Source organism: Thermothielavioides terrestris, chromosome 4 (genome assembly GCF_000226115.1).
Source record: "Thermothielavioides terrestris NRRL 8126 chromosome 4, complete sequence".
Taxonomy (NCBI): Eukaryota; Fungi; Ascomycota; class Sordariomycetes; order Sordariales; family Chaetomiaceae; genus Thermothielavioides; species Thermothielavioides terrestris.
In genome coordinates, this window is record NC_016460.1 from 4,124,138 (window position 1) to 4,144,665 (window position 20,528).

General features: G+C 59.8%; 6 protein-coding genes across 6 annotated transcripts; 3 read left to right on the plus strand and 3 right to left on the minus strand.

The window, feature by feature from the left end:
* Positions 1 to 739: 739 nt before the first annotated feature.
* Positions 740 to 5,291, minus strand: THITE_2120339 (uncharacterized protein). The gene is made up of 3 exons (XM_003655946.1): positions 5,049 to 5,291; positions 1,908 to 4,952; positions 740 to 1,853 (listed from the first exon to the last, which is right to left on the minus strand). Exons 2-3 carry the CDS (start codon positions 4,908 to 4,910, stop codon positions 1,020 to 1,022), a joined length of 3,837 nt encoding a protein of 1,278 aa, XP_003655994.1. The 5' UTR covers positions 4,911 to 4,952; positions 5,049 to 5,291; the 3' UTR covers positions 740 to 1,019.
* A 208-nt stretch (positions 5,292 to 5,499) lies between these two features.
* Positions 5,500 to 8,847, plus strand: THITE_2120342 (uncharacterized protein). The gene is made up of 2 exons (XM_003655947.1): positions 5,500 to 5,785; positions 5,849 to 8,847. Exons 1-2 carry the CDS (start codon positions 5,600 to 5,602, stop codon positions 8,462 to 8,464), a joined length of 2,802 nt encoding a protein of 933 aa, XP_003655995.1. The 5' UTR covers positions 5,500 to 5,599; the 3' UTR covers positions 8,465 to 8,847.
* A 2,096-nt stretch (positions 8,848 to 10,943) lies between these two features.
* THITE_2120343 (uncharacterized protein) lies at positions 10,944 to 13,857 on the plus strand. The gene is made up of 2 exons (XM_003655948.1): positions 10,944 to 11,723; positions 11,814 to 13,857. The coding sequence occupies exons 1-2, from the start codon at positions 11,058 to 11,060 to the stop codon at positions 13,677 to 13,679; spliced, it is 2,532 nt and encodes an 843-aa protein (XP_003655996.1). The 5' UTR covers positions 10,944 to 11,057; the 3' UTR covers positions 13,680 to 13,857.
* Positions 13,858 to 14,272: 415 nt separating this feature from the next.
* On the minus strand, positions 14,273 to 16,980 carry THITE_2120345 (uncharacterized protein). The gene has a single exon (XM_003655949.1). It carries the CDS (start codon positions 16,818 to 16,820, stop codon positions 14,307 to 14,309), a length of 2,514 nt encoding a protein of 837 aa, XP_003655997.1. The 5' UTR covers positions 16,821 to 16,980; the 3' UTR covers positions 14,273 to 14,306.
* A 419-nt stretch (positions 16,981 to 17,399) lies between these two features.
* On the minus strand, positions 17,400 to 18,380 carry THITE_2171103 (uncharacterized protein). The gene has a single exon (XM_003655950.1). It carries the CDS (start codon positions 18,196 to 18,198, stop codon positions 17,536 to 17,538), a length of 663 nt encoding a protein of 220 aa, XP_003655998.1. The 5' UTR covers positions 18,199 to 18,380; the 3' UTR covers positions 17,400 to 17,535.
* A 349-nt stretch (positions 18,381 to 18,729) lies between these two features.
* Positions 18,730 to 20,351, plus strand: THITE_2120347 (uncharacterized protein). Its single transcript, XM_003655951.1, has one exon. It carries the CDS (start codon positions 19,110 to 19,112, stop codon positions 20,139 to 20,141), a length of 1,032 nt encoding a protein of 343 aa, XP_003655999.1. The 5' UTR covers positions 18,730 to 19,109; the 3' UTR covers positions 20,142 to 20,351.
* The last annotated feature ends 177 nt before the right edge of the window (positions 20,352 to 20,528 follow it).

A 20,528-nucleotide genomic window follows, 5' to 3' on the forward strand; every position in this document is an offset into this window, starting at 1 on the left:
AAGGGGAGTGGGATCTTCGGCGTGGCAGACTCGCGGGTCCCGGTTGTGACTACCGTTGCGCTGGTTGTGTCTCTGGCGAGGGGCGACGAGAGCGTTGGCGGGAGTATGTCGTGGAGGAGGAGGAGGAGGCGGTAGAGACGGGGTACACCGGGCGTGGCTGGGATCGCTCGCGGGCGGGCACCCCGAGTTGGGAGGGTAACGGTAGCAGGAGGAGCCGGGCATGGGACAGCAGCAGCAGCAGCTTCGACCGTTACAGCGAGCTGTCTAGCGGCGGGCCGGCCGGCACCCGGGAACGCAGCGAACGCGTCGCAACGACTGAGTGGTGCTATTATCGTTCTCTTCCGGAACGACGGCCTCTGCTGGGGCCGAACACCATGTCTACGATCAGATCATCGTCCGGGAGGGGTGCTGGGTCGCGGTACCCCCTGGAGAGGAGTAAATCGAGCGCGGGATCAGAGCGCAGCGATTTGTCACGACCACGGTTCTATGACGACTACGATCACCCACTCGAGGTTGAGTATCCCTTTCAGAAAACACGGGCAGCGCCAAGGAGGGCCTCGTTTGGGGCCAGAGGGGCGAGGCGACACGAAGGGGATTGCTGTGACTTGTGTTGCGCATATTCGTAAGTTGCCTCTTGGTCGGGCCGTGTCATCGGGTGTGGGGGGACAGAGGTTGGGCTGGCAGCTTTGGAGAGATAGAGTGCACTTGTTTTATACACCACAATGAGAATAAGCAAAGAAAGAAGTTGAAACCGCGGGGTATCTAGTATTTGGCTCTTCGATGCAGGACGTTTGCGTCCACTTGTATCTGCTGTGTCCAGAGCTGCGAAGCACTCCGGCCATCTCAGCCACCGGCGAGCTAACAAACCGTGGCGATGTAGAAGCACCGCATCCCTTGGCTCATATTCACCACGCCATGCTTGAAATGCCACTCGTTTATACCTGCCGCCCGAATCACTGCTCGTTCACTCCCCTTAACTCCCCAGCAAGCGCTTGGGAGATCTCCGTGAAACTGTGAACTCAGCAGCCAAGCTCATCAACCTCGTCATCATCCACAAGGACCTTTCTCCGTTTCCCGCCTTTTGACACAGCCTTCCTCGGTGTTTTTGTGGGGGTCGTGTCCGGCGAAGTCTGGGGAGTCCTAGGCGAACTCTTTGAGGAGGAGCCTATTGACTTCTCGGGAGTCCGCAACTCCTCGGACACGACACCGTTCCAGCCTTCTCCCGCAGTTTTTGCGACTAAGTATGGGTTGATGTCCGCCTTGAACCATCTCTCACCCCTCGTGGTGCTTCTTGAACCGCCCTCCAGGGCTGAAAGCGCAGCCCTGGTGGTCCGCATCCGCTTGGACCCGGCGGCTCGTCCGCCGCCTTCGCTTACCAGGTTGCTCAGTTTAAGCCGCTGCTTTTGGAGTTGCGCTTCATATGAAACGATGCCGCGCACAAATGGTGCCACATCAAGGGCAATGAGTTTCAGGGTTCGATCAAAGACCGACGGTTCGAGATAGGATGCCGGCTGCAGTGAGGCACCAGGGGCAGCGGCGATCGGATCGAAAGCAAAAGCGAAGTCTATTCGGCTGATGACTGGCGTCCCTGGAGGGGTGGACTTGAAGCTGGTTTGGAGAAGGTTGATTGCCGTGGTTTCATCCAGAGGGGGAAGCAAAGGTAGAGAGGTTTCTTGCTGTCCCTCGGCGTAGAGCTGCAGGGAGGATCTTGCCAGGGACTTAATGGTGAGAGAAATCGACGTTGTCAAGGAGTCGAAGTGCTCGATTGGAGTGGTGTCGATGTATGTCTGGCCAAGAACGAAGTCGTCTCGTATCGTGGCTGGTATCTCGGGTTGTGTGGGGTCAACGGCCTCCTGCAGTCACTTGCGGTCAGCATTGAGACAGCTGCGCTTGAGTAAACAACTCACCTCTGTGAATGCGGCAAACGCTTTGGAGGAACACAGGTCTGCCGCACTCATTGCATCGGCCGCATCTTCATAAGCTCGCAAGCTTCCGAGCTTGCTGCCGTGTCCCGTGTTCTGTTCGACACTCTGTGCCCAGTCTCCAAGCCCTATAGTATCCTGCCAATGACCAAGGTCAAGAGCCCACGAGTCCCAGGCCTGGCGCAGGATCTCCTCTTCGATGAGCCGTGGTGAGAGCTTGGGGTCAGTGATGCTGTCTCGTCCAAGGAGGTTCATGCCCAGCCGATACGTGTCTTGGCTAACGACTCGGATGACTTCGTTGTTCTCGTCCAGATCTACACCCTTGGGCCAGCGGGGATAGTACCAATCAAGCCCACCCTTGCGGTCACCGATGCCCATCTGGCACCAGTACTGCAAGTCCATGGTTGCAGCCCGCAGATCAGACTTCCGGGAGTCAAAGACTTGCTCCACGGATTGCCGCGTGAGAGCATGACCTTCATTTGCTGCAATGAGGATCAGACGGTCGACTGCAAGGTCTCTGGGCGGGGGACTGAGTCTAAAGATGCCGTGAAGCTTCAGGGTATGCAGGGGAACGAGAGTCTCATCGTTGCAAGTCATGATAAACGGCCGCTTCGACTGCGCAATGAGACCCACAACAGTGGCCCAGAATTGCTTATCCTCCTCGTAGAGGATGTCGACCTCTTCCAGAAGAATCAAGGACTGCCGCTGGGTTATGGGGGAATCCTTTTTCGCCTTGGCTTGAAGGCTGTTCGCAGCAGCCTTCGCTGGCATTTTTGGCTTGTCGCGGGCGGAACTAGGCCTGAAGAACGCATTCATAGTCGCTTGCTTGCCCGACTTGATGTCCTTCACGGTATCGTCATCCGCCGTAGCACCTTGACCATCCGGTGAGCTGGCTGGCTGGTGTGATTGAACATGATGGTTTCTGGTCATGTCACCAATCTTCTCCAGCACATCTTTCCCGCTCCGTCGGCCGCCGGGGTTGATCTCAAAGACTTCGAAGTCCAGCTCTTTGGCTACCGCATAGACTGCCGCGGTCTTGCCACACCCATGCGGGCCGCTGATAACCAAAGCGTTTGCAGCTCTGTCGTCATCTTTGCCTCTGCGCAGACTGCCGGACCGAACGACTGTCTTGCGGGTGATGCCTCGGCTTCCACTAGGAGCCCAGTCGTCCTCCTCGTCTGACAGTTCGCACAGCGCGTCGTCTTCATCATCACTAGAGACGATGAAGCCGTCGAGCTTTTTCCTTCGCTTTTTCTTTCCAGAGCCAGAAGCCTTTGACTTGGATCCAGTTTTCGGCTTGTCAGATTCTGCTGGACCCGTATCCACCGATTGGACCATCAGGGCTTGAAGCCAGTCTTTCAAAAGAAAGGCTTCTCGTCCGGGCTGAAGGACTTCAGCGGCGCTTACTGGAGCATACTTTTGTGCCCAGTTCGTGGTCTCGCATTGAAACATGTCGAATGCTGACAGCGAGGAGGCAATGGAGGCATACAGACGTGCAAGATGAGGCGGTGCTCGCACGCGATCCTTGCTGTCCACCACAGACACTCTGTGTGAGTCTGGCCTCTTCTTGACGGTCTTGAGCTGAGGAAGAATTCTGGCCTGCAGCTTGGTTCCGCTTTCGAAGTGCTTTTGTGGGAGACGAAGCTCCGGAGGGACGGGGGTGACCTCGTCTGTGTTGATGTTTCGCACGGCTTCGGCCACGGCTGGGACTTCCAATGACTGGAGAGCGAGATTAACAACCGACTCGCTAGGCGAGACTTCCACCGCATTCCCCTTGGACTTTCGCAACGGAAGAGGCAGTGAGCCGTTCGTGATGTCCAGGGCATCGCAGCCATTGCCTCGCACGTGCACCATGTCTTTCCATGGCCACGCGGGCAATCTGGCACCCGGAAACTTTAATCCCAGATTCTTGATGCCAAACTGAGGCATCGGCACCTTTGCGGCAAGTCCTGTGCGAGGCTTCCTGGGTGAGCAGGGGGTGGAGCTGTACTGCTTCGTTCGACCGCTGACTGGAGGGGAAGCAGGCTTCACGACCTTTGAGTCTTCGGGAGGCGAGCCTGGCTTTCTGGTTTGGCCCAAGAAAAAGGGATGTGTGGCTTTGGATGACTTCGATGGCAAGGTGCTAGGGGCCGTGGGAAGTGGCTCCTTGTTGGCAGATGCGGCCGATTGTTTGGAGGGAGCGGGATGCCGGATCAGACCGGCAAGAATAGAATCGATCAGTTTGCCCAATTTGACGCGGGTGCTGGGGTCACTTCCGTATGAAATGCACACGATCTTCGACCCCGGTTTCCTGCCAGGTCGTGCAGGTGGCCTCTTCTCGCTGTGGGGTCCCTCCGCTATGGTGACGGCCTTGGTCCCCTTCGGCTTTGGCGGTGACCCAATTGTCCCGGTCTTTGGGTTAAGCTGCAATAGCTTTCTCGGTTTTGTGGAGCAGGGTGTTGCTGGGCGTGCTCCGGTGGGCTCGGGGACGTCGCCATTGCTGCCAGTCCGGGACTGATTGCTTGCCCCAGGTTGGGCTTCGGAATTGTCGGTGGGCACATCATGGTCGCGATGTTGCGCCTCTTGCACAGCGTTCGAGAGGCCTGTACCAGTCTGCGCTGATAAATCGGCACCTGGATCGCGGGCGTCCTCTTGTTTGCTTTCGGCGTTCACGCTGCCCGTTCCCAGCCTCATAAAGTGGTCTGCGATGCCTCCGCTCTCGACAGCTTTTGGCCGTTTCCTTGGCCGCGCCCGCTTGGGGGACTCTCCGTTGAGTGATTGATCTGTCTTGCGCCGTTTGCCACGCTTCGATGCCGGCTTTGCGACCTCATCTTCGGACTTGTCGCTTGCTGTTGGATCACGCGAGGGGACAGAAGTGTCCGTTGACACGCGCAGATCATGGGCGGCTGAGCTGTCTGCAGACGGGACTGTCGGGCGACACTGCGAGAAGAAAGGATGCATCGGCCGTTGGGCTATAGTAGAGTCGGGAGGCGTGGCATTCCCGGCCATGGCAAGCACGGCCAGAGGACCCATCAATGGAGGTGCTTGGGACTGCAAGACCAGATCAGCATTGTCTTGCTAACCGCTCGTGATGATCCGCTGAAGCCCACGGGATTGTTGAATTTTCAAGAAATGCATTGGGCTTACAGCGCGCACGAAAGATTCGGTGATGTGTTCGGGCTACGACAGGAACTCGGTTCGAGGTATCATGCTGGGTCGAAGATGACGGCAGGTAATTGTAGTTCAGGAATTCACTGCGTGGATTTCGAAGAGATCATAGTAGATCATGACGGGGAAAAGAAAAAAAAAAAAGAACGCAGACAAAGTGCGACTGCTGAAGCGTGGCAGCCGACTCTTGGTGCTGCTGCTTCTCTGCGGCAGCAGTTGCTGGAGCACGCGTTTTGACCCGCGTCAACGCGCCTTCGGGATCGAGTCGTCGCGAACGCCAAGCTGCTCCACTTGCATCATAGAGCGTGGGCGCTGTTTGGAGACAGGCTGCCAAGCCGCATGGGTCGAGCTGCGGGGCTCGCTTGCAGCGTGGTAAAACTTTGGCTGGTTCCCTTAAACTTCAGGGCCCACTTAATTTTTTTCCAACAGACCGGCTACTTTTTCTGCCCGGGTGAACAGTGAACGCAGCCTCGCACCGGGCGGCCTTCGTCGTCAGAGACACCACGTCGTCGCGGCGCGGCACACTCAACATGGCGGCCAAACTTCAAATACACACGCCGTATGTGCTGCAGACACTTCCGCGGCCCCTGGACGGCCCTGACCGACCGGGTCGCTACCACGCGGGGGAGGTGTTCGGCCAAAAGCACGGCTGCAAGCGGCGCAAGAGGACCGAGCTGGCGGTAGCAGTCGACGGTGTCGCTGTGTACATCTACGATGTTGGTTCCCCAAGATTACAAACTCCGAACTTTACCGCTCTTCTTTCAAGCTGACCAGCCCAGGTGCTCTCGTCCCAGGCTGCCACGTCCTATCTGGTCTCGCCTCAGTCGGTATTCACTTGTGCCCCGTACTCGCTACGATGGCGGCCGGCCTCCTCCAAGACGACCACCCGCTACACCTATGTCTCCCTCTCGACAAATAAGTCCTCGTCGGTCTCCGCGCAGCGAGAGATCAAGTTATTCAAGGAGGAGACCTCCGGGGCCGGGACAACCATGGCCGCTCCTGTGTCCCGGGCCCTCCATTGCGATGCCCCTATCATCCACATCTTCGCTAGTTCACCACGTCATTCGCCAATTAATGTGACAGGTGGCGAAAGTCCCAATAACGACCTGTTTGCTGTCGCTGCCGATGGCACAATCCTGTGCCTGAACGGGGAGACGTTGGAGGAAAGGTGGCAGACCGCGCCGTCTGCACTCTCCAAGGAGCTACTCACAAGCTCGAAGACTGGCCTTCACGTCGACTTCGCCCAGCTCACATCGGCTGCCGATGTCGTCGATGGCATGTTTGGAGGCAGAAGTGAGCTTTTCGGAGTCTTCCAGGAGCCGATCCATCGCGAGGGCTTCAACCCAGACTTCCTCGTTGTGATCACATCGCAAGGCTCATCTCACTCGCGGCACCTGCACTTGCTTGCTCTGCCCTCTGAGAGAGAAGCACGGCAGACGAATGACGAGCGCCTTATTTCGGTGTTTGTCGCTCCTTTCCCTGCCGAAGCGGGGCAGACCCAGTTTCAGTTGGACGTCCGGTCCGGCACCCTACAATCGCTGTCTGGGGGTGCGATTGCCACCTATGGGTTCAACAACGGCATCCCCCGGCTCGAGAATAAGTTGCAACTCCCTGAGTTGGCTTCATTTCTTCGGTTATCGAAGACATCTGTTCTCGCTGCTTTGGGAGATTCTTTTTCAGTCTATAACCCCATTTACCGGTCTCTCCAAGCAACCACCCCTCTTGGTTCTGGGGAAACTGCGGAAAGCAACGGTCCTGTCGACTTGATCACTTACCTCGGGGGCCGTGAACTCGCTCTTGGGCTACGAGGGGCGAATCTCATTGCCATCCAAATCGAGGCACCAAAGAACCGGAATTCCAAGCGTGGCGCTGAAGGCCTCCTGACCGATGCAATCCGGCGTGGCATTTCCAGGGATCCGTCCCACAAGAGGAAGCGAGTTCGAGCGGACATTGCTGTCTCAGCTGTCCTTGCAGAGCCTTTGCCTGGAACGTCAGATGAGGCGTGGCTTGAGTGGCAGAGCAAATCCGCGAAAGCGGATGAGCTCCTTGGCGACAACGACTTGCGGTCATGGGAGGAATTGCTGGCAGAGGTTTTTAGAGTGAAAATCAAACCGAGCGAGGTCGCGACCGAAAACGGAGTCCTCGCGAATGGAACGGCATCTCCAACGCAGCCTTTGGAGTGGGAATGGCCGTCTTCGAGGGCTGATTACTCCCGTGTTGACAGGCGGTGGGTGTTTTACGCCATTGGCAGAGTTTTTGCGTGGGACCAGCAAAGTCAGGGTTCCAAGACATCGCGGTTGGTGTGCCGTCTGCCTGAGAGCAATGTCCTCAATTATCTCGTCGATGCAGGGCACTTGTCAACTTCCAACATCAAATCGGCGTTCAAGCACGAGGTTCGCGAGGCGGATGAGGTTGACGACTTCCTCGGCGAAGAGGTCCCCACCCTCTTAGCTCAGGTTGACCCGACGATGGAGTTGCTTGTGGGCTACATCTCCGGAACACAACTCGGGCCGACAGAATTGGTCGCGTCTATCAAGCTCCTCCTCCGCAGCCTTGGCTTGTTCGAGGATTCCTTCAAATTCCTCCAGGCCCGGCTGACGGAGAGCGGCGAACAGGGCCACGACCACGAGAACGAGGCGGTCAACAGGGCGCTCGATCGTGCAGAGGAGGAGTTGGAAATTACGGAGCACTACTTGGGCGGACACCGGACGCGGGGCTTAGGCGTGGCCTTCAGCAAACTTGGGGCTTGTCCCGCGGGCGCCACCGTCCGCAGCCTGCGACGTCTCTTCAGGGTAGAAGAGATCATCGGGTTGATGAACGTTCTGCGGGCTGAGCTCATCAAAGACGGCTGGACGACACGCTACCTCGACCGGACGAGCGCGGACCAGGACGAGATCGACGCCCCCCCAGATGGCAGCATCCAGCTCATCGCCGATCTGATGTCTAGATGCATCGACTCGGTGGGATTGGCGGGCTGGATGGCTTCGGACACCATGCTCGCAGGCTCGCGCAACCAAGAGGACTCGGCCGACTTCTTCAGCCAGTTCCAGGCGGAGGTTAGCGTGGCCCTGGAAGGCGTCATGGAGGCGGTGCGTCTCCAGGGCGCGCTGGCTGAGACCGTCAGCTACGCGAGGAGGGCGAGGAAAGCGTATGTGGAGTCGACAAAGGGGAAGGCTGTGTCGATGCACCTGACCGAGGAACTGCCGCTTGGGCTCAAGACGGACAGCAGAATCTCGGCAGAACGGGTCAGGTCGGGCGGTGAGATCGTCCCGCGGAGCAGCAGGCAGATCGGCCACTTTGTTGGCAAGAAGCGGGGCGTCTACTCGGTCCAGCGGATATCGGAGGAGACGCTGCTGGGCGGAGGCGGTGCCGCTGCCGTCCGACAGGGCCGCTGAGCCTGTGCATCAGGGCTTGCTGATGCAGGTTGCCGGTGCTCAGGGTGCCTGTTCCGTTGGCAGACGGCTTGCCGGCCATGTTTGTGCAAGAACCTCGCTGTTGCTCCTTGCATTGCCGGTGGTCCCTGCCGGATCAGGCGGAAAGGGACAGTTGTCCCCGTGGTTCCATGTGAGGAGTGGCCCCGTTCTCGCCTCACTTGCAGGTCAGGTAGATAATGTGTTGGTACATACACTATATCATGTGTGGATGCCTGTTTGTCCCGCCCCGAGTCTGGCTGAGGCGATGAGAAGCGAGCTGCGTCTTCCCTCCGCATTGCCCATTGCCTTGAGTTTTGCAAGCCTGTGTCCAGGAGTAACGTTAAACTGGCTCGCCCCTGGTCTGCCCCGGGCCTCAGAGACGGACCCAATTCCGGTTCGACTCATTCCGGTTCGACTCACCCAACCAACTGCGCATTCAACACGTCGGAGGGGAAATTTGCCCGGCCTACCATCCCGGCCCTCTTTCCTCGCTTCGCTTCTCCTTTTCCTGTCCAAGAGCGCCACCGAGGTGTGGCAACCTTGTTCAGAGAAAAGGGGCTTGGCGACTTCGGAAACCGGCGATCAGAGCTCCCAACAACGTCGGTGCAGCTTCTAGAAAGCGGCACCAAAGCGGAGCGCCCCGCTATCCATCACAGCCTCGCTTGGTTTCCGCTGCACCAGTGTGTGTACAGTACACTAGGTTCCACAGGGAAATGCTCCGGAGAGACCGACAGAAACTGGTTTTGGTTCAATTTCGCCGTCGTGACTCGTGTACACTAGGTAGTCTCACGGAGCACAGCCGGGCTTGGGTGTCTCGGCATGTCGCGTACGACATGACACAGCGCTTGCTGCCGGCGTAGTTAGGTACAGAATTTGTCGCCTTGAGGGTTGTGTTGATCAAAACTGCGGAATGACCGTGCAAACCACACGGCCCGGCTCCGTTGGTTCTCATGAATTCCTGGTTTCTAATCCCGTGAGGCCCGTTTCTGCGGCCAGAGAGCAGCATCATTCCAGACGGCCGGTACCCGTCGGCCAATTAACTACCGATCTGGAAGATCGCTGACAGCCTTGCGAAAATGCCGGCGAGGCGAGGCGATCTAGCAAGGTGGCGCAGCCTGCCGCAGCTTGCCGATACACTCGTCCGTACCTCACTTTATTCTTCCCTCTTGCGCGCGAAGCGAACAAACAGGGGTTCAGTTGCCCCTCCCCTCGCGCTTGAAGGCTGCTGGTTGGACGGCATCCGCGCTCCCAGATTTGGATTAGTGTGGTGTACAAGCCTGGAACCGCCCGCCGTGTCATTGGCCAGCCCTACCCAACGCGCTGTCACAGGTGGACGTTAAAGAGGTCCCGCCAAGACTAATTTCGGCCAATTGTCGGCTATGTTTTTACAACGTTATTACATAGCCACCATCGCCAAGGCGTTTGCTCTATCGCCAAGGGTTAGTTCGCCAGGGGTGCGGGGGGCGGCGCCAACCCCCCGCTAGTTAGGGCTTAGGTTAAGGTTAGGATGCAGGTTATAGCTAGGGTACGGGTTATCCTCGTTTTCTTTTTTTTTGATTTGGTTGAGTTTTTGTAAAGTTGTTGCAACGAGTCTTTGCGATTGTTCGTTGTTGATGTTGCTCGAAGTCGTCGCGGCCTGCCGATTTGTAATTACTTGTATGCGGCAGTCTCCGAAATTAGTCTTGGCGGGACCTCTTTAACGACGACCCTGTCACACGATGTCCGCTGCTGCCTCGCGAGTTCCCCACATTGTTTCCGCGGCCAGTGGCGGGAGGGACGGACAATGGGACGGATGACTTCAATGGGAGCCAGGATCCGCAAATGCGAAAAGACGTCATTGGAGATGTTCGTTCTCACACCCTGCTCCGTCCGCACCTGTCAACACCCCCTTCAGAACAAACACAATATTTTCGCCGTCCAAACGCGGGTTTTGGGGAGAGCTGAGTGAAATCGGTTCCCTCCCCGTTCTGGGCTGTTGGGCCTTTTTCTATGCGAGGTTCTTTTCGGACGTGCATCAAGACTGGCGCCCGCCCTCGCTAAGATGGCAACCCAGATGTGCATCTTTGCTTCTCCTGTTGGGCCGTTCGGCCCAGCGCGCTTCACTACCCGCAGCCCCACAGAGCGCCTCGCGGGAACATGCCCGCTGGTTGATGGCATACCTACATGTATGTACATACATTGGGCTTGGAATGCTGGATCCCCCGGACGCCAACCCGCTGGACGCCCAGCCCATTCCGCTGAAGTTTGATGACTGATCTCGTCGACGATTCGCCGGCCTCTTGGGAGTCTTATGAACTAAATTAGCCCGTGTATGGTGTGTTTGGCATGGAGGAAGTTGCCACTCTTACTCCCTTCACAGCCTTTGCTCCACTCCCTTCCCTTCTCTGTTCTCCCCCAATCGGCGCTGCGCCCCCCACACCGTCATCCTCTGCTTGGCTGTGCCTCTCTCGACCGGCGGGTCTGAGTTCCGTCACCGAGCTGCCGAGTCCAGCCGGTTCCTTCGCCGAGATCAGCTGGACACCGCTGTCCCGCAACGCGAAGGCTTGGCGTGAAAAGCCCGCCGGTGACTCCCTCCATGACCGTCCCCGCCGAAGACACACCCAGCATCGAGTCGATCGATGTTTTTGCACGGCAGCAGTATCGTCGCGCTCGCAGCGCTGGCACCGATTTCGTCGACTTGGCTATAGCGCTCCGCAACCTACACACGGCCATCAGGCACCTCTATGCCGAGGCCCAGGACCCGGACTCCCCCTTGCACCAGCCGCACCCTGCCACCTGCGAGAACCGCGATTCCGCTTATACGAGGCTGTTAAGGGCGCTTGTTGAGGACAGCGACTTTGCCCTCAAGCAGGTCAACACCGTTATCGAGAGGCACGGGGATAACCCAGCGGTCGGCCGTGATATCGGAAGCGGCCTCGCGAGGGCGAATTCCGGCCCGGCAGAGAGGCGTCGAAGGGTCGACCTCATCCGGGGAGATATCATCTCCCAGACCATGAAGATCGACTTGTTCCTCGACACTGTTCGACTCCACAATCCCGCCAAGGCCCGCCGTACCCACGAGCACTCCGACGACCACCGGCCCGAGATGATCAAGGACAAGCTGGATGCCATCGCCAACCGCCTGTTCCAGGAGAGGAAGGGCCAGTCGCCCATAGACGTGGACGAGGACGCGCTATGGCGCCGTTTCATCGCCGAGTTGGAGCGGGAGGGCTTCTCGCCCGAAGTCCTGCGCGAGAACGCGGTAGGCATAGGCATCCTCCAGTGTCCCAGTTCTTCGTGCCTGGAGAATATGGTACCTCCTGTTGCATTGAGCTAACGCCGTGCCTCACAGGAAGTAATCCGTGCATACATCCGTGAGCTCAAGTCTCACCAGGCGCTTGGCAGCGGAACGCCACCCTCTGTCCATGGGCTGCTTGCCTGGGATAACAGACCGTCCATGTCGACCGCGACTGGGTCGCACGCAGCCCAGGGCAAGGAGTCGATGCCCAGTTCTGACAACAATTCGCTCAGCGACCAAGGCCGCAGAAGGGCTCCAGCGTCCGAGAGCGCGGATGCCCCGCCGCTCTGCCCGCAGCCTCGCCCGGCCGTCAACGTCAATCTTCCGCCCCGGCTGAGCTTCGAACAATCCACCTCGTCGGAATCGTCCGACACCGAAGCCAGCCCGTCATCCCACATGGCGCTTATCTCAACCCGGGAGCTCATTGCTCTCGATCGTTACTCGGCCGATAAGATGGCTGCCCTCTCTGGCGCGTCGCTGCTGTCGCCTGCCCAACCCCCGTTTTCCTTCATCTCTCCAGGCACGTCCCCTCACGCGAGGTATCTACCTCCTGGAACTCAACCCTTGTCCATACCTGGGCCCGCTGGCTCCTCGCATGACTCTCAAGCGGTCACGTTTCCCCCAGCGTATTCGAGCGATTTATCCCCAGGCTCACCGCCACCGCCGTATGGCACCAGCTTGACAGTCTCGACGGATGGCACCCAGCATCCTCCCGCCTTTCCCGCGTCGGCACCTGCCGCAGGTAATCCCATACTCCAGTACCACCCCCCACCACGGCAATACAGCCACCTAGCACCCGATAGCAGGGGTCAAACAATACCCCTGGACGCCACCTGGACCAAGATCGATCGCAAGTTTGTGTCCCCCGAGGTGCTCGAGCAAGCCGGGGTGCGATACGAAGCCAGACCCAGCTTCGTCGCCGTGCTCGGCATCTTGACCCGGGAAGAGATCGAGGAGTTCGCGAGGAGGAGCTTCGAGGTCCGCAGGGCGAGGGGCGCGGCTGCCCCCAGACCCGGGACTTCCCAGAGCCGAGGCGGCGTCGACCGCTCGCGCCAAGACACGCACGGGGACCGAGAACGAAGAAGAAGAGGAAGAGGAGTAGCAGCCGGAGGAGGGGGAGCCAGTGGGCGAGCGAGAGGCGACAGCTCGGACGCGCTCTCCGACACGAGCGTGAGCGACTCGTCCGATGACGACGACGACGAAGTCGAACAAGGCCGCCGCAGAGGCAGCGGCCACCAGCCGAGTCGCGATCGCGGCCGGTACACGCCCCGCGCCTACCGCCCGAGCCGCAGCAGCAGCAGCAGGCCCCTTGATGACAGCGACGACGACGACGAGGAGCACGGCCCTGCCAGGGCGTACCCGACCATCGTGTCGCCGCCGGCGAGCGTCAACGGCGACGGCGTCTCGCCGGCGAGCACGGTCGCGCCGAAGCCGATCCTCAAGAACAAGAACCCGAACCGCGTCCGCTTCGACCGCAGCGGGCCGAGGGAGATCTCGCCGGCGGAACACTCCGATCGGACGCGCCGCGGAGAGCGAGAGCGTGACAGGGATCGAGATCGAGATCGAGACCGGGACCGGGACCGACACAGGAGGGATAGGAACCGGTCCCGCGACAGGTCCCGCGACAGGGATATCAAGGCCAAGGACAAGGACAGAGATCGAGATCGCGACCGGGTCCGGGACCGTGACCGTGACCGCGACCGCGACCGCGACTCAGACCATCGCTCTGGCAGGAGACACCACGACCGGGACCGCGATCGCGACCAACGGGCCCGCAACGGCGGCGGCGGCGGCGGCAGCGGCGGAGACGAGCGGGCCTCCAGGCGGAGCGCGCTGAGGGAGGCGGCCGGGGCCATCGGCGTCAGCGGCGCTGCCGGCATGCTGCTCAGCGTCTTGACGCAGGCCGTGAATCATCTCTGAGGCGAAGCACTCCATTCATTATTTCTCTGTGTGTGTGGAGGGGAAGGAACAAGGAGCAGGAGGAGTCCCGGGCGGGCCAACGATGAACGATATTCTTCTGTCTTCGGGATGTGCACCTTGATACCCACATTTTACACTACGACATGTAATGAGGATGATGACGAGTCTGGGATGGGGGACCATAGATCGCCGAGCTGGGATGCACGGCAATGGTTTTATTCTTTGTTATGACGCTTTCACGAGACTTAATCTTTCCTAATCTTTTGTTTCCTTTTCTTCTCGATGATGCCCAGTTTAATCATCACTAGCACGGCCCGAGTCGGGTGAAGACGGAGAGTAGGAAACGGAGAGAGAGGATGGAGATACCCAGATTGCATAGCAGTCATAATAATCCTGTGCCAGCCATACATATCCTTGGCAAAACCCAAGATCAGTGCTACCGGCCAACGCTTGTTGCCCCCCGCTGCTTAACTCCCTGCGTGATATATCCGGATCCCAACAGTGCCCCTTTGCCACCAGTCGTATCAGGTCCCATTCCGTGTAAAGGCACCGCCCATTAACGCCAACGACCGCCGTCCCCAGCGCCATGGCACCCACGTTCGCAACTGTGTGCCTTTACCCATCCGTTCATCGCCGCCTGGTTCTCCTCCCCGCGCCAGCAACCGCATCATACCGCTGCTGCAGCACATCGTAACCCCCCATCTCAGCCAGCGTCAACTTCTCCTGCCTCGCAAAAGACCACGACGCCCCGGCCTCCGTCTCCGATTTGCCGGCGGCAGCAGCAGCAGTCCCGAGCATCCTCCTCATCAGCTGCTCCTTGTAACGCGTCGCCTCCGGGTCTTCGTACTCCAGCTGCGTCGCGGGCGGGGGCACATCCTTCTGATCGCCTCCCCCTCCGCCCCTTGCACCCGCCGCCACGTCAGATATGGCCGTGGCAGCAGCGAGTGTAGTAGCGACGGCGGTCGGCCCCGTGGCTGAGTCGCCGCCGTTGCTCGTGCTGCTCGCGGCCGACGCGTTGCTGATGGCGCGGCCAAGGATGTTGCGTTTGCGCCGCTTTGGGCGGCCCGCTGTGTCCTCGCCGCCCCCGCCCCCGCTGGCGTCGGGCATGGGCAGCGGGGCGGTCGCGGCGCCGGCGAGGGCCGACGCGGTGGTGTCCAGGAGGGAGGTGACGAGCTTGGAGGAAATGGCGAGGCGCTCGGCTGCTGCTTTCTCGGCTTCGGCCCGTTTCTGGTCGGCTTCTGGATCTGGACTCCCCCCTGCTGCCACTTGCTGTTGTTGTGGCTGCTTCTCCGCGTTCTCCTCGTTTTCTGGGGCTGGGTCGTCGCCCAGCTGGCCGACGTCGCCATCGGCGGCTTCCGAGTCTGCAACCTCGCTTGCTACCCGACGCATTGGTTTGCGCGGCGTAGTGGGGGATTTGTTCAGAGAGTTAGAGGATGTTTCTGAGAGCGGAGCTCCCGGAGGGGGAGGATTCTTCTTCCCAAAACTGGCGTTGAAGTCGTCTGTGGGAAAGACGTGCGTGGGAGCGGTCTCGAAGTGGGTAATGGCGGTAGTATTCGAGTCGTGCTCGGTGGGAGGGTCCTTCCGACGCCGGGCTGAGTCGTCGACCTGTTCTTTGGCGGTCACAAATGCCGACTCGTCCAGGTCACGATGTTGTTTCGATCTGGTCGTCGCCGCCTTGGGGAGCAGGTCTTCGTCTATCCGTTCGTTGCTCGAGGATTTGTGCTGATTTCCTCGGGTACTGTCCTTGCTTTTCTGCTTTTCGCTACCTTGCGTTTGCAGTTTCGGACCCTCGAGCTTCTGCTTCAACTCTGGAAATAGAAACCCAGCGATCGGAACCATGTATCCCGTTGAAATGCATTCCCACAGCCAGTCAGCACGGACGACGGGTACTTTCCAAGCGAGGGCCAGCTCGAGCTTCTGCTTCCGCACCGCTGACAGAGACGTGCACACCAAGATAGAAGCATTGGGTGTAAACCTCTCCTCATACTTGGCGCCCAGCTGGCGTATGGACTTGTCAGCTTGGTTGAGATCGACTCCGGTAAAGCCGGCGGTGCATATGGACAGGGTTTCGAACCCCGAGATCGGAAAGACGGGGAAGGGGCGCCCTATGATATGTTGGGTTGGATCGAAGAAGTACTTCTTGTGCATACACCTCTCAATGTAAAATTCCGTGATGACGTGCACATTTTCAGGTACCCGGGGATGGGTATCCGCGGCAGAGGTTTGCGGCACGATGAGGAACCGGTGAGCCAGCTGGGCTCCCGATGTCGAGACCACCTCGTCGAGGGAGTGGCAGACTAGCCCACCCAATGACGCGACGACGTTGACGAGGATCTCGGTCTTGGCTGGTGAGAACCCATGGATGTAGAAACAGCAAGACGCGAAGACGCCGTTGTGGCCCGAGACGCCAAAAGATGAGTGCTTCGAGTCCTGTGTCTCCAGCGACTTGGCTCCTGACGGCTGGGTCGGCTGGCTGGTTCGCTCGGCAGGCGGGACGGCCACTTTTGTCGAAGCTTGCTGGGTGACGGCAGCAGGCGTAGGCCCCGATGCTTGAGGTTTGCCTAGTATGTCTCCCCACAGGTTGTCCCTTTGGCTGTTCAACTTCATGCTGGCAGTCTTGCGTAGCTTCCGCTGACCCTCCTCCCCCGCAGCATTGTGCGCTCTAAGTCTCTTGCCAAGCGACGAAATACGCGCTTTCTGCTTGTTCCAGGCGCCTACCCCCCTCTCTTCCCGAGGCAAGACCGGGTCGTACAGCTTCTCGTCCAAGATCAAGCCGCGCTCGACACTGTCGTGGACCCATTCTACCGAGACAGTCGTGACACCCCAGTTCTTCGCGGCCTGGTATTTTCGCCCCTCCGGCTTGTGGACGATCAGGTGGGTGACCCGTTTCGTCAGGTCGCCCGTGTACAGCCCGCCGTTGGCTTCGATCTTGTCAATGATCTGCTGGCGCTCATCCGGGTCCTCGAAGCCGGTCATGCAACAGAGCAGCCTCCGGCGCTGCAGCTTGGAGCCGTCAGGGGCGGGCTCGCATCCACCGGTCTCGAAGGGGCGCAGCTGCCATTCCCTCTCCAGCGCGAGAAAGTCGATCTCGGCGTCCTGGACCCACAAATCGCGGACGGCCTCGACCCAGCCAGCGGCCATGGCCCTGACATCCGGGCGCTCTTTGGCAACATGGCGATACTTCGCGGTGTTGTAATCGCCAACGATCAAGTGGGTGCAGTCGGGTGTCAAGTCGTATTTGTGCTGACCGCCGAGCTCGGTCGTCTTGGCTGCGATGTCGGCCTAGACAGGGAGAACATGGGTTAGCTTGACACGAAGTTTGTGGCTTGTTGGCGGCAACCGGGGAGTTATCAACTTGAGGAACCGAGACCTCTGTGTCGTGTCGGGCAGCCAGACACGGCAGGCAGCGAGAAGAAGAAAGAAAAAGAGAGGGGAAAGCAATTGGGGAAAGCAACTCACCCTCAGCTCGGTCGGGACGCTGGTGCAGCACACCACGACGCCCTTGAATGGATTGGCAGAGTCAAAGAGAGACTCGTCGCCATCAAAGGGCGCTGTCGGCGTGGCCATCGCATTTCTGGTCCTGTTGTCTGCGTCACAGTTCGCAGTTGGGTCCAAGGAAACAAACAGTGCCTGTGCACGCTGGTGGTTTGGACAGCCGGCTTGAGACGCGCTTGAGCGCGTGGGCAGCTGACAAAGTGGGGCCAGCCCTGCGTTACAGATAGTCAGGTAACCTTCGCGCAGAAGTTTCCATTGTACGGATACGATATGCCGTAACGTTACCCGCACCTGTCACAGCAAGGCAGACGATGACAGGGTTAGGGCTCAAGGCGAGGGCTGACTGCCGTTGAAGGCCCCTCTATCCCTCTATGCTCCTCTCGTTATCCTCTCTTCTGAGCTTGAAACCGAGCAAGACGACTCTCCTCTGGGCTTCCGACGTAAACCTAATGTCCATCACCTCCCCGCTTGCGCTACCCGGCGCCTTGACCTTCCCTTGGGTACACTCCTCCTCAGTGGCCCAGACAAAACGCACATGCTCGTTCGGATCCAGCGTCACTTCAGGCAGGACCTGCTTCTCCAGGTCTCCGTTGGACTCACTGGACCCGGCGGGAGCAGGGGTAGGGGTCTCAACCTCGACCTCGAACGTGACCTTCACCACAGCAAGTCCGCGGCGGGTCAGGAACACGTCCTCCTGGCCGACCTGCCTCACCACGTTCGTGAGCCGCAGCCCGGCCTCCTCCCACAGCTCGCGCGCGAGACCGTGGAGGACGGTCTCGTCCTCCGCGTCGCACGCGCCGCCGGGGATTTCCCAGCGCAGCGGCATCGAGTCGTGCGGCGCCCGCTGGAGCAGCAGGACGCGGTCCTCGCCGGCGGCGCGGGAGAACACGAGGGCGCCCGTGGCCGCGCCCGAGATGAGCGGGCGCGCCGAGACGAAGGTTTTGGCGGGGACGTTGAACTCCGCGACGGCGGGCTGGTGCGTGAAGGCGAGGCCGCCCTCGGGTAAGGGGCGCGGAATCGTCATGGCCGGGGGTTATGCGGGCGGCAAAACACTCATGCCGAGGCGCAGGTGAGTTGATTGATGCTGTCGATGATGAAGCTTAGACTAGAGCGGTATTATTCGGAAATGGGACCGCGATGCGCAGCGGTCAGCTTGCGGTGTGCGTTGTTGGGAGAGCCATGAACAAACGACCAGCAACGCATGCCACAAACACGCTGCGGATGCCCCGCTTTGCTGCCTGGGCGGGCAACTCAAACTCTCGACCCAACCGAAGAAGCAAGGCGGACCACGGGCTGAGCCCATGGAACGCCGAGGTTCCTCTCCCAAGAGCTGGAAAACTGCGACACCTCGAATCTGCGTCTTGCCCCTGTACCGGGGTTGCTCACTCAGCCGAAGTCCGGATATGGTGAAATGCTGAATTGGTGCGCTTGCAATCACAGAGACGCCGGCGGACGCCCTCGGAGCACGGAGGTAGTCGCTGTCCGTCTTATTCCGACTTGATGGGTTTATTCCCACTTGAAGGGGTTATTGCCACTTGATGGGCTTCCTCCGTTCGACTTGACGGGCTTCGCATGTAGATGCGAGACCAGAATCAGGGATGGCTCCAAACCCGCTGACTCAGGTTGCTGCTCGGCGCTGTCCAGAATCGTCCGAAAACGGGATGCGAACGCTAAACGAGCCGCGCTTTTCCGCCCATCGAGCGATGTCTTGTTCTGGTCTCAAAAGGGCTGGCGTCGTTCTATCGCCCCCCTTCTGATATTAATACGCTGGCATTCTCCTCACCTTCAGGCCCAAGCAATCGAACAATGGCAGCACGTCCCATCAGATTTGCCCTGGCGAAAGCGAAATTTGGCCTTCTCTCTACGCCCTTGACTCGCCCACTCGGGAGCCAGCCCCTCTCTACTGCTGTACTTACCCGCCAACCAACCGCCAAAATGGCCTCGCAGGCGCTTCCGCAAACGATGAAGACCCTCCTCCAGGCCTCGCGGCAAACGACCGAAGTCCTCTCTACAACCGCGCCCGTGCCCACCCCTACGCATCCGGAGGACGTGCTCGTCCGCGTGCACGCCGCAGCCCCCTGCGCGGGCGAGCTCCTCTGGGCAATCTACTTCCCCGAGAATATCCCCGCCGACAAGGAGCTGGTGCCCTGCCAGGACATGGCCGGGACCGTCGTCACGGCGCCCGCCGGCAGCGGCTTCGCCGCGGGCGACCGGGTCTACTGCCGGATCGACGCGTCGCGGGCGGGTGCGGCGCGCGACTACGCCCTGCCGCGCGTCAGCGAGCTGGCCAAGATCCCCGAGGGCCTGGGCTGGACCGAGGCCGCCGCCACGCCGCTGAGCGCCCTGACGGCGTGGCAGGCGCTGTTTGTGCACGGCGGCCTGGACGCGAAGGCGATCAAGGGGGACGCGGCGGCGCGAGAGAGGAACGGGCGGATCCGCGTGCTCGTGACGGGCGCCGCGGGCGGCGTGGGCAGCTGGGCGGTGCAGCTCGCAGCGCTGGCCGGCGCGAAGGCGGTGGTGGCCGTTTGCGGGCGCGGCAAGGAGCAGAAGGTGCGGGAACTGGGCGCGACCGAAGTGGTCGACTACACCAAGACGTCGATCGAGGAGTGGGTGGCAGCCGACCCGGCCGCGCGCGAGTGCGATCTCGTCTTCGAGATGGTCGGAGGCAAGACGCTGGCGGGATGCTGGGCTGCCGTGCGAGAGGGGGGTGCCATGGTGACCATCAACACGCCTCCCGAGTTGGGCAAGCCCGAGGGTCTGAACAAGCAGTTGTCCAAGGCCCTGTTCTTCATCGTCGAGCCGCTTGGCAGCAACCTTGCCGAAATTAGCGAGCTGATCGCGGCCGGCAAGGTGCGGCCGACGGTGGATAGCGTGTGGGACTTCGCCGATTACCAGAAGGCCTTCGCGAAGCTCGAGGAGGGTCACACCAGCGGCAAGATCATCATCAAAGTTAGCGACGAGGCATGAAAGGGTATGTTGTTATGATCATGTATCGTGAGCTGTCGCCACTCAGTCAAAGGCCTGCTGCATCTGAAGTATCCATCGCGGTTGTTTTGCATCGAACTTGATTTGGAGACATTGGTGTGGTGTTGAAGGAGCTGAGAGGGCCAACTCGACGGTTTCGAAGCAATGTGCGGGGCAGAAGACAGCCTGCTTTGATTGGGTGCAAATGCCTGCGGCGGGGCACCTGAGACGGCTCCTTGTGGGCAGTGGTGGCTTGGGCCCCCACCAAGCAGCCAAACAGGCAAACCACTTCCTTGCTCAAAGTCCCGCTGCAATGCTCGGGCCTGGCCTCCAATGTCAGACCCCTGCTGGAGTGTTTGATCTCCCTTGGCGTTCATGTCGCAGGAATAT